Here is a 15,205-nt window from a genome sequence, read left to right as displayed (position 1 = left end):
GGGCGATACGATAATAAGAGATCACAAAATTGGAGAAGAGGACAACATGAATAAATTAATTGCACAAAACTTTATACAATCAAGTGGATTAATGAAAAAATGACTTCAGTGACTGAATTTGTCAATGGCTAAGATGAAAATGACTTCACAACTAATTTCGCTTACAAATAATACAATTAGACATAAGTAATACAATTTGCAAGGATGAGTAATAAAAGGCGAAATGATAGAAGTGAAGAAATAGTGGTGTATTAGGTATACTATTTAATGTCTAATACCATTTAAAAACATATGTCTTATTCAAGCTGTATGTGAAGTTCCAGCCTAAAAATAACGTAGACTATTAAACGGAAATCAACAGATTATAATAAATAACGAAGTGATAAACAAAATCTTTTAAATTTCCAAAAAATGAAAAAGGAAGTCAGATAATTCTATTTGCGGTACCAAATAAAGAAAAAACAATTGCTCCAATAAAACACTGCAAAGATGTAAAAATAAACACGTAAGCCCAAGTGCTGCCCGTTTCGTGTAATATATATCCAGCAAGATACACACCAACAAAACCGGTTATTGCAGAGAATGCATTAAAAACACCTGGAAATGAAAGAAATTTGAGAAGGAAATTTCATATAGATAAAGAAAATATCAAGTTCATGTTGATTGCTTATTTGTACCAAAAAATGGGTGCAATCTATAATAGCAAATGAATATCTATCTACATCACATCTTTACATACCTTAGCATAAGGGATTAAATAATTAGTTCCCTCTACTTTTTGGCTAACACTTTCAAAAAACCTTAATATAAATTTTATTCAAAAACTTTGGTTTTAAAACAATTCGAAATACTCTATGAATGTGTGGTAAGTTTCCTAACTGCTTCCTTTGAAACCTAGTGAAAAAAAAATTTTTTTTAGAAGCGCGAAATTACCAAAAACTGAGCCAGTATGGTTAGGAGCAAGGTCACATGGATTCACTGAAACACCACCATGATGAAAGCCACGTGCTGCCATAGCTAATGTAAAAGTGAATAAAGCTGCACTGAAACTCATAGACTGCGTTGAAATTAATAAGCATACCGCAATTGCACTCAATGAAATACCCTGCAAATATGAGAAATTAGTTTATTTGGTAGAAAATTTACAGTTATGAACGAAACAATATAAACGTACGACAAAAAATTAACCTCCATCAACTTCCTGGTAAGAGTAAGAGAATGCACATAGACAAATAATGATGTTGCGATAAACGGGGCAAAAAAGGCAGTTATAACAATTGCAAGTGAAGGTACTACATTATATATAACTCCTTTGGCATCAGGATATGTATCTGCGAAATAATATGGAAGCCAACTGAACAACGTATAATAAGCGTTAGCACCACAGTATTGCGCGACTGCTGCTGCCCTTAAAAAACTTGTACGTAGCATTTGTTAAACACAATGGAACTATTATAATTAGTAATAATTAGTAACAAAAAAGTTTACAAAGATAATAGTAATTAATGGCAGAAATAATAATAGAAATAATGAAAGAAATTCCAAAAAAAGTTCGAAATATTCGCCAGTTTTAATTTCAAAACTTTGAAATGAAGAAACCACATGAGATTCATGTTATTTTGAACAGTTTAAAATAGAAAAAGAGGACAGAATTTTCCAACGTACCAAAACGATCGATGTTTCAGGAGTGTATTCCAAGGAACCACATTTTCGGAGGAGCTATTGCTAAATGATTTCCGCAAGCCACTAACTAAGGGAGCTTTCAACTCGTCGCTTTTGCCGTCGTCAAAGTCACTGGATTGGTTACGTGATGTCAACATGAAGCGAAGCAATGCCCACCACAAAAATGACATCAACCCTGAAACTTTACAAGTTTTATTTTTTACAAGTAAAAAATAAAAACAAGCTTTCCAAATGAGCAATAGCAATATTAATCCAGTCAAAACGAAACAGTGAAATGCTACCGAGCAGAGATAATACTAACTGGAAACATACCCACACACTGAAATAGGGCGCGCCAACCGAAAGTTTCCAGTAATATTGAACCAACTGCACCTGCTAACGCCGTCCTAGAAACCAAAAGCATAAAGTGTTCAAAAATGCTACCAATTATAACCAAACCTTTTCCAATAAATTTTACGGAAAACCGGTTAAAAAATTAGTGCCTCACCCGAGATGAGATCCTGCCAGACATATGCCTAATATGCGCCCCTTATCAAAAGACGTCAGATGTCGAGAAGTCATTGAAGCCATCGATGGAAGATGGAAAGCTGCAAGCAAAAATATATTGCTTGAAAAGCTTTAACATGTACGCCTTGGTAGATTCAAAATCAATCGAGGAAGTGATTCATTTTTTAGGCTCTGAAATGATCGAAATTCTAGAATCAGTTAGAACGTACCTTGTCCAACACCTGTCGCTGAACGGATGATAATTATAAAAAGCATTGGATGATTTGTAGAGTATGAGAGGTCGAATAGTAGAGGAGTAAAGAAAGTGAGCAACGCCCATGTTAATGTACAGATTCTCAACACCTTCTCAGCGCCCACACGATCAGCTACATGACCAGCAATTATTTGAGTACAAGCATATCCCCAGAAAAACGATGACAATACAGTCCCCTTAAACATAAATTTGCGTTAATTTATATTTTTCTATGCATTGATATTCTAAGGAAAATCGTTCCTATCACTGTAACACGAATAACTATAACAGTTCATCTTGAACTATTGCGATTAACAACATATTAAATCATATAATTGTCCGGCAAGATAATTAGTGAAAATAATAAATACAATAGACATTACAATTGATTTAGTAACATAAATAAACCTTCCTGCTGCTTTAGTAACATAAAAAGAGAGAAAATTCGAAAGATAAAACATACTGCATCATTTTTGTTCCACGAATATTCATGAGCAATCACTGTAGCACATACTGGTAAAGCTACACGTGCAGCATATAACATACATGTACCAAGAAACAAATTGGCTGTCCATAAACGACATTCCTGTCTGAAATATGAATGCTAATTTATCACCAATCAATAATGATACTATCTTAAAATATCGTTTTTGTTCTGTCAAATCATTCTGCAAAGAATCATCAAAAGTGATAGTTTTAAGATAAATTCTTTCTGATCAAATAAATCTAGTTTAATAAGATTCAAGTAAGCGATGACATCACGTGAGAGGATATATTGTATCGGTCAATAAAAAATTCTATTTACATATTGACTCCAATTAAAAGTGCGAGAATAAAAGAAAAATAATGTAAATAAACAAACCTGCTCCACAATTTATCACAACTAGTAGGACGACTTTCGATATCTTGCTGCAATAACTTCATGTCGGCGGGCAAAACATAGCCCGCCGTACCTGAATAATCTCTTTGTTTACTTTCATTGCTAATTCATATGGCAATAAAAGAATGTGAATAATTGAAAGAAAGTAAAAGTGCTATTATTTCTACTTTTCAAACACTAACAGAAAATTCCGCCTGGAATGTTCCTTTTTACACAATGAGGCGGTTATTAATTTAATTTCAATTAACAAAAGATGTGAAAAAAAAAAGTATAAAGCATGATAACAAAATAATAAGAAGTTGTCATTATGATATAATCTTCATTCTTTTCCATATTAATTTATTTTCTTAATTATAGATTATTAACCATCTAATTGCAGATTAATTAGAGACTATTAATCACACATATTTATTAATAATTGTAGATTATTAATTATTTAACAGTACTGAAATTTCTCCAAATATTCCCATCCCATCATAGGAACTGTTCAATGAAGCCTCTTTAATCAATGAATGAGCTATTTCTTACTTACTCACACCACGTAATCCCGCTTATTCTTATTGTCCGTATCAAGTTATTCAATATAACGTACGTCCTCTTCACGTTCGACCACACGTCGCAAACGTTGACAACACAATTTTATATTATTATTCACATGCAAAGCAAACTACCACGTATCAAGTATCTTTCTCTCTTCTAAACACACTCTTCTAAAAGTTCTATTTTTCTCTACTGCTGTCTCGGTAAGCAATACTCTTTTCTTCCTTTATCAATCTTCCAAAGAAAGGAAATGATAAAAATATAATTTTAATGTTAGGAAGTGATAGAACTTGAGTCAGAGAGAGAAGGGAAGAGGAAGAAGAGAGGGAGGAAGGAAGGGAGGAAGAGAAAGAGAGAGAGAGAGAGAGGTTCACCTGCAATGAATTCATTTCAGTTTTCTTCATTTCAAATAAAATCACTGGCAAATTTAAGAAGGCAAATAACCGATAATACTACTTTTCACAATGTTAAATTAAAAGTGAACTCTCAGTAACTCAGCTAATTCCTTCTTCTCTCACTTCAAACAGACAGCTATGATTAAATTATCAAAGTATTAGTTAGTGCCAGGTATCTCTCATATCATTCATATTATCATATTTAATGAGTAGAAATTTGATTTCGGAAATAATTTCAAGAAGGGAAATATCAGAGCAAATATAGAAATGTACTTCCTCCTATTTTTAATTGCAAAAATTGCAAAGGAAAAGAAATAGTTTTTATTTAGTGATAACAATTATAGACAAATCTATATTGGGCGATATCAGTGATGATAACATTGATAAGAAAGAGTATATCCGATTGTACTGTCACACACTGAAGTACAACACTGCTGTACAATCATTCATTTCTCATATGAAATAGAGAGCCTTTTTTCATTTTTATTTCCTCGGCTTTTTTGTGAAATGAAAAAGAATTATGAATGAATAAGAAATAGAAATTTTAAATTGAAAAATATCGATCGATTTTTTTCTTTGGTTAAAAATCATCAAAAAGAATGATTTAAAACAATAGACAATGACACATTTTGCACAATTTTATTTCTTTGTTTCATCGCATTTTAAATAAGCTAAAACAAGGATTAAAATTTATGAATAGGAAAATTGAACAAATCTTGTCAAAATTTTCACTGAAACATTTAAAAATGAAGGAAATATGATTAGAATGGAAATAAGGTGATAAAACGGTGCACTGATTAGTGATTACATATCAAAAATAATTGATTAGACGAATAGCACGAATATTTAATGTCTTTTTTTTTTGCGTTGCTGTGAATTATAAGAAAATTACATTGATTCGTTGAAAATTTCTCGAAAATTATTTGCAGAATTTTCCACCAATAGTATAATTAGTTCATAGTTCGACAGTGTAATACTGAAAGGAAAACAATGAGTGCAAAAGATTATCATTTTGATATCAATTATTTCTAGGAAACATTTTGATAATAATCAGCAGATGAATAATCTATGAAACAATATTTTCAATTATAAATTCAGTTGAATCAGAAATTATTAGTTCACAACCCCTTATATTTCTTGTTTCATCGCTTTCCTATTTTCGGTCAAATTTGCATAAAATGCAAATTTGATCGATCATATGAATAAAATGATGAAAAGCAATATATAGCAATCATTTTGTAGCATTTTTACATTAATTGTTAAAGAATTTAGCGAAATTTGGTGAAAGCAATTGTGAAACATTGCATTTTGTAATGGTGTATCAATCAGCTACAACTCCAATTCATACTTCAAATGGTGCTCACACACCTGTTAATGGATCTTCACGATCATCTCAGACTGGATCAGGGACAGGAACGGGGACAGGAATTGGAACAGGAACAGGATTAGGATCAGGATCAGGATCAGCATTATCACATAGCCATTGTAAAATCCTTTGACACTTTTATAATGCATTTTTGTTGATAAAAAGATAATGAATGTAAGTTGTTGTTTGAATTTTCTCAAAAAAAAAAAAAAAAAATGAGTGATAAAGAATAAAATAGTTGGTTGATTACATTTGTTGCTGATCATCTAAATTAAAAGTTTCTTTCAGCGAAGAAACTTATCATTCGTAGAAGGTCATCACGAAGTAGCAGTGGTAAATTTCATCTAACATTCATTCACTAATTGATTTATTTCCGTTTTAAGAATTTTCAAAAAAATGTTAAATGAAAAAGTTAAGTTTAAAAATTTGTTACAATACTATTGATTATTCTGATTATTTTTTGGGGCAAACAGCAATAGCACCAGTGAAGTCCTCTGTATCTTCACGATCTGCAATTTCTGAGGTACTCTCGTGTTCAACAGTTAGTCAAGATTTACGAAATGAACTACTAAGAGTAAAAAAAAAATTCAGCTCTTAAAAAAATGATACGCCAAGATGCTGGGATTAAAATAAACACAGGAAAATTTGAAATTTTGGACGACAATTGTTTTACGTATATTTCTTTACTTACTACATGTTTACCTATAATTGGAAAAATTTTAAGTATTATCCTGAATCAATGCCTGAACCGGTGCCATCTCAATCGTTACGCAGTAAAAAGCTTATTCAGGTCAGCAAATATTCTCTATAAATGAAAAAATGGATAAAAAATATAAAAAGTCTCAAAGTCATATTAAATCTTTTCTAGATAATGCCTGAAGAGGCTGGTGGAACAGCTTGGCAAGTAGAAGATGAGCCATTTTATCATGGTTTTATGTCAAATAATGAATGCAAACCACTGCTTACAAATGCGGGTGATTTTCTGGTACGACGGGCAGAAATTGATGGTGAAATGCAATATGTCATCACTGTTCTTCCCGAAAATTCAAATGAAATTACAAATTTTATCATCAAGAAGACTCGTCCTGTGAGTAATTCAATGAAATTCAAATTAGTTCAACATAACTCTCACTGTCATTCCTTCACGTGCTGTAATATGCGTTTTTACGTTCGTACGTTAAATCATTTTCAGAAACACCTATATTACGTGTACATATACGCATTCAAAACAATTTCTGATCTAATTGCATATCATAGTCGTATGAAAAAGCCATTAAATAATGAAAACGTATGCATTCTGAAAGGGATTGCACGAAGTGATTGGCAACTTGCCCATGAACAGGTAAATATTAATTTGCTTTTGTACTTAATGGTAGATTTACTTTTCTATAAGTAAGCAAGAAGAATACCGAACAGTCTTACATTAATTTTTTTTCAAAATTTTTATTTCTTTTGTTTCATTTTTTTCCATAAATTTACATTTTGTTTTGCTTTGTTTTTTTGCAATGAGTTTTTTAATTTACAGATTGAACGAAACAAAAAATTGGGTGAGGGAGCATTTGGTGAGGTTTGGGAAGGAACGCTTAACCTTGGAGTGTTTCGCGGTTACATACCGGTGGCAATCAAAACACTTCATTCAGGAAATATTAGTGCAGATGAAAGAATTAAATTTCTTCGAGAAGCAAATTTAATGCTTAAACTAAGCCATCCCAATATCATCAAATTTTATGGCGTAGCAACCTTAAAGGATCCTATTATGATCGTTATGGAGTTTGCTAGTGGTGGATCACTCCTTGCACGAGTACAGAATACCAAACGACCGGTAGAATATATCAAAATTTACTTTTAAAACTTGAAATAAAAAAGCTTTTTGCTTTATCGATTGATTGTTTATTTATTTTATTTTTTGTTTTTATTTTTTTCCAATTCTCATAGCCTACTGATGCGGATAAGATACGATATTGTGCTGGGGCGGCTTCTGGTCTGGCATATCTCGAAACAATGCAGATTATTCATCGAGACATTGCCGCACGAAATTGTTTGCTGAGTGCAGATGATGAGGTTAAACTGAGCGATTTTGGACTGTCATTGCTTGGAATTAAATATCGCGAAAGAAGCATGAAAAATGTGCCTATTCGGTGAGAGCCCTATTGAAGCTTCCGTATATGGAAAACGATAAGGCCGGAAACACAGTCGAATTTGCATTTAAAAATTGACTTTTTATATCTTAAATTAAATTAAAATAAATTCAATATCAATTAATTCATCCAATTTAAGTTGGTTATCACCGGAAACACTAAAACATGGACGTTTTTCATCAAAGACCGATGTCTGGAGTTTCGGTATAACCATTTGGGAAATATATTCAGGCGGTCAGGAACCATATGCAGAAATTCAGGATAATAAGGAATTGCGACGAGGCATTATTGAACAACGGGTGAATTTATTATTTTTTCTGGAAATGAAAGGAACGAATGCTTACTAAATTATTTGAGAAATTGAATTCAGAATTTGAACTGGTTAAATGGAATAATTAGATTTCAAATCCAATAATTTGAGGTCAAATTTGAAATAAGTTAAAAATTAAAAAAAAAAGTACAAGGAGTTAAAAAACTAAAGACTAATTTAATCCATATTATTAAACTTTTATAAATTTCAGGTAAAGATATGCAGCCCACCTGGTATGCCACCGATGATGCAGCAAATAATGTTTAGCTGTTTGACATATGATCCGAAAAATCGTCCAACATTTCAGGAATTGAATGTGAAACTATCTGCTGCTCGACCCAGTAGTAGCTATTTCACGCTGTCATCCAAAATTAAAGGATTATTTCACTTTTAAACAGATTTTTATTATCAGGAATTATCATTGAACAGTATTTGTTGCTACACTTCTAGCGATTCTTTAATAAACAATTCTGATTTCGTACTAAAATTATTTTAACCAATTCGGAAAGACTCATTGGTTCTAAATTCCAGTAATTTTAAAATTAAAAAATTTCAGAGTTTATCAAATATCAAGTAAATTAAACGTTCATATTTTAATGACACTTCCTTAATTAACGTAAAAAAATGTTTCTACTTTTATAATTAATATTTCTATTTGCAAAATGTAATATTTTTGAATAAACTTTTATTGGTTTGTTAATAAATTCTATGTTGTAATTAATTCATTTATAGTATTTTATACTAAATTTTTTTGATTCTTAAATCAGCTATAAATTATAAATGAATTTTAACAGCTTGCAAAGCTCAGAGCACAGCTGCAATTTATAAACGGATAGCTCCAGATTTTAATAAAGACATCAAATTTTATCATTAATTCATTGCAGTTGAAAATAAGTCATAGTTAAATGATTTCTGATTAAAATTTATTGTTATTTGTTTGATAATAAATAATTTAGCATTTTATTTAATTAAAGCAAGGTAGATCAGATTAATCTCTTCATTTCTCTTCGTGAATATAAAATGAGATCTTTTTTTTTAATTCTGCAAATAATTTGTGCAAGACAAATTTGCCAGCCATTATGTGGAAGGAAACTGGCAATATTAGTTATATTGAACTTTTCGAAACTCACATCGAATAGCTCTAATCAAATTTTAATATCAGACATAAAATTTCAGCATTGCTATCATGATTAATCATTCTTGGTATTTTATTATGATAAGTTATGGAGTATGCAAGTTGCGACAATGACAAATGATGGATAATTTTAGGAATTTTAACGCTCCATAAAACTTTTTGCTTTTGCATATTTGCTTAACCAACTAATAACTTGAAATTAAGTTTTAAAAAAAGGATTTGTGATGAGTCAATCTTCACTGTTTACCTTATCATATTCCTTATCTTCACTTTCAAAAGAAGAATTAGTCACTGATTCAAGAGTAATGCCTATGTAAATTTGAAATGTAGTTCAAAATAAACTAATAGCACATCGCAATTAAAAAAAAAAAAAAAAAAAAACAGAAACCTTTGTGTCTTTTCTGTTACAAATACGTAAAATAATAACTTTTATACTTTAGATGGATGGGTAATTTCAGTTTGTATATTTCAGTTCTACATATTAGCTATTCTTAAGAAAAACTGATCTGATTCCATCACGGATCAGTGATCTTTAGCTATTCACAGGTTATCTTCAAAGACCAGGAAATACCTTGGAGAATATAATCTGCAAAATATTTCAACTTTTCTCGCATTATTCTCCATCACATCTTCATTTCCTTCTCATCTTAAAAAATTACCATCTTTTCTTATTTCAAAATTATGCTTATTAATTTTATTTACACAAGCAAACTTTTGCTATTCAAATTTTAGTTACTTTATATTAGTGCAATTTTTTTTTCCATTAATTCTTTCTTTGTGCTCAAATAAATGTATCAAAAATTTCTAAGAAAAATTAAGATTGTTAGAAAATCACAGTTACAATAGATTCTGGATTGATAAAATCGAAAGACTTATGCTAAGCATTCTCAATAAATAAATAATAATGTTGTAACTGTAATCAGACAAGCATTATCATGATTTTCTACTCGATAAACTCATTGATCGAGATCGAGAATTTTTGCTGAACGGTAATGTAGACCGAGTAGATAAGTGCTGTACAGAGGAACTTCTTCCTCCTAAATTCATTCTTCTAATTGAGTAATCATTTCTAATATCAATTTTATCTCTTCCTGCTCCTCCATTTTGCTGTGAATCCAGAAAGATTGATGTTGAATTTTGAATTGCTTTCTGAATTTGTATAGCTGCTATAAATGCTAACTCATCTACACTTCGGTTTATTGCTGATGGAATACAAACTGATGAAGGCGGTAGAAATTTACTTTCTCGAATGCTAATCGGTGGCCGTAATGGTGGATTACATGGTTTACTTCCAGCTTTGACGTAAAAATACTTTCGATCACGACGACTTATCTGTTGTTTCTCCATTTTTGAAATCCATCCACCAATTTCATAAATTTTTAATAATGCACCATGTCGACGCCATGGATTTGGACATGATCGCTCGACACGTTTCTCGTACGTTTGAAAATGTCCAAGAATTGGCAATTCGAGTACATTTTGCGTTTTTTTCCATATAATTTTTGTACCATGAATATGTTTCATTCCTGGAAGTTTTGCTGTTTCCACGTATTTCTGACCGATAATATCATCGTTGAAAAAGAATGACTGTGAGTGATGATCATTTGATGATGATGATGATGATGACGATGATTTGTACATAGTAATATTTTCCATATTATCATTTGAGGGTTGATGATTGGTCAGTTTCTCTTGTGAAATTGAAATTCCCGTCATTAAATCATCACCATTATCGCTGGTATCAATTACTTTTGATTCTAGTTGTGATGGAACTTTTCGTGGCATTTCTTTGAAATAATATACAGCCGTCTGCTAGCACGGATTTGCAGAAAAATAATGTCATAGGATGAGTCTCATATTTTATTCGATGAAATTTATTGCATTTGCATAATTTTTTTTTGACTAATGCTAGAAGTGAAGTATTAGTCAAAATTAAAAGAGATTAGATGCGAATTTAACAGAAATTTATTTCGTTTAAGTAACATTTGATGTCACTGATTCATTTGATATCACTAATATTAAAAACTTGAATTATCAGTTGCAAAAGTACTGAAGCAGAGAGATTTATACTTTATGCAAATGCAAAGTATCAGTAACTGTGCAATCTAATATGTTACAAAAGAAACAAGAATAATCGATCTTTTGATATTAGCAAAAATTTAAGAAAAAATAGCCAAAACGTTTTATAAAAATTAAAGGCTCACTCAGAATGAAGACGCATTTTTCTTTTTTATCCTTTATTAGATTACCAGAAATGAATTATAAAGTAAATTTGATTTTGAATGATTTGAACATTTGATATCTTCGAGGAATATCTAAGTGATAATATTCCAAATGGTAGCAAATGGATGTTATTGAATAATTTAATATTTCGAATAATATTTGAAAAAATATTACTGAAATAAATTCTCATCATGAAACTATTGGAATGACATTCAAATATATTACTTAGTTTTTCGATTATTACTAATTATTACTTTTGAATCGTCTAACTGAAGGTATTTGATATGGATAGTTATCGTCTATCGAGATCAGATCTATGATTTAAGTCGTAGCAATATTGTTTTAGACTTTTCTGTCTCTTTATGATTAAAATATTATTCGGAGTGTTCTAGAGAGATTTTTGGTGAAAAAAGCTATTTACATAACAACATAATAATCAAGAAATATCTCGAGAAAATCGTTCACTTCGGAATCCGATACTTTTGAGAAGTATATTCATAACATTTCATATGAAATACATACCTTAAGTGTCACATCTGAAATTTTATTTATAAGATAAGCTTGGAGCTGAAGGGATAAATTAATAAAAATATAGCATATCAAACTGAAAAATTAATAAAAATAGATGATTCAGTCATAAACTGAAATGGAAATTTGTAATTTTAAAATTGAAACAAAATGATTTTACTAATATAAATAATTAATTTAATTTTGATTGATTCTTAATTTTGACTGATTGATTGGTAGTTAAATATTATATTTTTATTTTACATTTCCTCAAGCAACTTGCACTGATGGAAAATTATAAGAAAGAGAAGATTTTTTCAAAATTCTAAAAACGATTATTCATGGATAGTTTATTACTGAGATGAAAAGTTGGTAACTGAAAGGGAAGCATTGATAATACTACGATAATTCAACAATATATTCCACTTACTGATTATTTTCATTTCGTTCTATCCCACTTTCTTTGATCTCAGCAACCTTTGTTGAGAAAAGAGTTCATTCAACATCTCCTCAGTTAATTACTTCTACTTATTTGATTGTTAGGTGAAAATTGAAAAGAGATGATAATTGTTATCAATTTCTTTACATTAGCATATCACAGTAGAATGAATGATTTAATTCCAAAAAAAAAATTCGAAAAAAAGCTCAAAATTTCTTCATTATGCCATCGTTCAAGGCTGTAAGACAATGTGAAACTCATTGATTTTCAAGAAAAGCAACACAATCATATTTTGTCGAGATTTTATCGAGCAAAGATTGACATCACGAGAATTCGAGAGTGAACATAGCTTGGCATTATAATTTGTGCAATATCAAGTAAGCATATAAGTTATTTAATAAAAATATAAGTAAGAATGCAATGTAAATTATGCATATCAATAAAAATGATAAATGATTTAGTTGTTTGAAGAAGCAAAGACGAAATAATAAAGTTAAAAGATTATTTAGTGGAATATTTTGAAATTATCTAAATTACTTTATGATTCACTAAATTCTTGTAGAATTACAAGCAAATATAGACGAAAACTTTTGTGGGATTAGAAGAGCACGAGAGAGAGAGAGAGAGAGAGGGAGGGAGAGAAAGAAAGAAGTGGGATAAGAGAGGTGGAAAAGAAGGAGAGAAGGGAAATTATCATATTTCTCTCAGAAGGATCGAACATAGTAGAAATTTGGATCTTTTGGTGACAATGCATCAATTTCTTATTCGTTCCTTCGTTTCTCACTTTCTTTCTTCCTTCCTTTTCCTTTTTTTCCTTTTTTTTGTTTAATTTCTTTTAATTTCAAAGTAATAAATTTGCTAAAATCCTTTAAAGCATTTCTTTTTTGAGAATAAAATGCATTTTTGAAAAGATAAAATACAATTTGTGAGCAAAAATGGATGAAAAGCTTTGAGAGATTAAAATAGAGAGAGAGAGAGAGAGAGAGAAGATGAAGAAAGGGGAGAGAGAAAAGAGAAGTGACGTAAAGGATAACTTTGAAGGGAAGAAACTAAAAAGTTTTCTTCAATATTTCTCTAACTTTTCTCCATCATTAATTTTTGTGCTAATTATAAGCCATCTATGAACAACAGAATTGTATAGATAATAACTTAAAATATAAGATAAGAATAGTGCAAAGTGAGAGGTAATTAATATACAATTGAGAATACTTTAAATTAAGTAATTGGAATAGATGAAATTTCTGTAAATAAGAAAGGTTATTTAAATTTTATTGTAAATAAAAGCTCTTTTTAACTTAATTACAGTGGAGATAATACAATTCCTTCATACCAAATTACCTATTTATTACTTTAAAAAAAAATAATATGACGTCTTTGCTAATGCATTCCCGTATTAATTGTAATTAATTATTATTCATTTATCAGAAAATATGATAAAAAATTATGTTTTATTGGAAAACGATAAATCTTACTTTTAGCAAAAAAATCAATGTTATCAACTAAACCGATTCTAAAGCAATTAATAGTATCCTTCACCTGAATTTATCACTTTGATCCGTTATATCATTCTAAGCTAAATTATTTCTTCAAGATTTTATTAAAGATTTTGGCAGGGAATATGTTTTATAAATTGAAATTACGAAAATGATATTTTTAGGAATTTAACTTTTAGTATTATTTCACAAACTTTCCAATTGTTAGGAAAATGCTGCATAAATAAATAAAATTAGAAAATACGAAGTTTTCATATTCATTAAAATAATCGCTGCACAATATTTCGAGGAGAAATAATTCTACCAAAAGAATTAAAAGGCAAATCGTTGAAAACTCTATTTTTTTTACGCTTAAGCCAGGCGGTATAGTAGTATTAGCTTATTAGAAAAGCGCATTAGCATTTATGGCCAAACTATAATTCTTTCACTATTTTTATTTATCATTTTCTTAATCTTCTCTTCGCATCTAAGCATTAGATAATAAAAAATTTTAGAAATTACAAAAAAGCATAGAAAGTTGAAGGAAATATTGTGTAATTTATTATTGATAAATTTTTAATTTTCAAATTAATGCATTTCAGAGAAGGAAATTTCAAGAGAAAAATAAAGATAGTGAAAGAATAGACAATCAATATTAGTTTAGATGAATAAAATAAAATGATAATATGAAGAGAATGATAAAAAGAAATGACAAAATAACGATTTAATGTTCATTTTTTGGGCATTAAGAAAAATAACTTTTTTTTTTAAGGGTAAATTTATTTCATTTAAAGGGTATTTTCGAATTAAATATGATTATGTAGTCCGGTTTAGTAGTTTTTTTTCTTTTTTTAAGTCTTCACTTCTCATAAGAAAAACAAATTTATCAAAATTATTTTCAAATTTTTGAATGTCCTTTCATTTGTTTCTTTTGAATATGTGATTTTTTTTTTTTTTTGGAAATTTCTGCAACTAATAAAAGAAAAGAATAAATAATCAATGTGAATACTGATAGTACTACGATTGTGATTTTAGTAGAAAATATAATGAATAAACGAAAGAATTGAAAGAACATTAATCAGAAAAATAAGGAAATTAAAAGTTTTACCACTTTAATTGCTCTTTTAATTGTTTATTTATTTAAATATTAGTACATAAATTAATAAATTTGTAAAATAATTATATTTAAAAATTTAGAAATTAAGAATATGCTGAATAAATGTTGAAATCAATTTATAAAATAGATAACTTTTTTTAAAAGTTAAAGAGTTGGAACAAAACGAATATAATTACTATTTCCCACTTCATAAATCCATTCGCTATAAATGATGAATGATTTATTTGTCCTAACAAAGAGAGAGAGAGCACCGATGACTAT

The 15,205-nt window shown here is 29.4% G+C and overlaps 3 protein-coding genes and 1 further gene across 4 annotated transcripts; 2 read left to right on the top strand and 2 right to left on the bottom strand.

Moving 5' to 3' along the window:
* Positions 1 to 424: 424 nt before the first annotated feature.
* On the bottom strand, positions 425 to 3,346 carry Bma-vnut-1 (Major Facilitator Superfamily protein; the record flags this gene model as incomplete). The annotated part of the gene is made up of 9 exons (XM_001897401.1): positions 425 to 597; positions 934 to 1,105; positions 1,189 to 1,408; positions 1,666 to 1,858; positions 1,996 to 2,069; positions 2,171 to 2,270; positions 2,400 to 2,619; positions 2,886 to 3,012; positions 3,285 to 3,346. The coding sequence occupies 9 exons, from the start codon at positions 3,344 to 3,346 to the stop codon at positions 425 to 427; spliced, it is 1,341 nt and encodes a 446-aa protein (XP_001897436.1).
* A 2,204-nt stretch (positions 3,347 to 5,550) lies between these two features.
* Bm4322 (Protein kinase domain containing protein) lies at positions 5,551 to 8,445 on the top strand (the record flags this gene model as incomplete). Its single annotated transcript, XM_001897403.2, has 10 exons — positions 5,551 to 5,722; positions 5,892 to 5,936; positions 6,077 to 6,126; positions 6,328 to 6,393; positions 6,472 to 6,690; positions 6,796 to 6,945; positions 7,129 to 7,425; positions 7,539 to 7,741; positions 7,881 to 8,040; positions 8,263 to 8,445. 10 exons carry the CDS (start codon positions 5,551 to 5,553, stop codon positions 8,443 to 8,445), a joined length of 1,545 nt encoding a protein of 514 aa, XP_001897438.2.
* A 1,364-nt stretch (positions 8,446 to 9,809) lies between these two features.
* Positions 9,810 to 10,971, bottom strand: Bm5361 (Uncharacterized protein; the record flags this gene model as incomplete). Its single annotated transcript, XM_001897404.2, has 2 exons — positions 9,810 to 9,832; positions 10,428 to 10,971. The coding sequence occupies 2 exons, from the start codon at positions 10,969 to 10,971 to the stop codon at positions 9,810 to 9,812; spliced, it is 567 nt and encodes a 188-aa protein (XP_001897439.2).
* Positions 10,972 to 12,985: 2,014 nt separating this feature from the next.
* Positions 12,986 to 13,169, top strand: Bm16803. Its single transcript, XR_006228104.1, has one exon. The product of XR_006228104.1 is annotated as a pre-microRNA Bm16803 (primary transcript).
* The last annotated feature ends 2,036 nt before the right edge of the window (positions 13,170 to 15,205 follow it).

Source organism: Brugia malayi (assembly GCF_000002995.4).
Source record: "Brugia malayi strain FR3 genome assembly, contig: Bm_v4_Chr1_scaffold_001, whole genome shotgun sequence".
Classification (NCBI taxonomy): Eukaryota; Metazoa; Nematoda; class Chromadorea; order Rhabditida; family Onchocercidae; genus Brugia; species Brugia malayi.
This window is presented reverse-complemented; position numbering and strand designations above follow the sequence as displayed.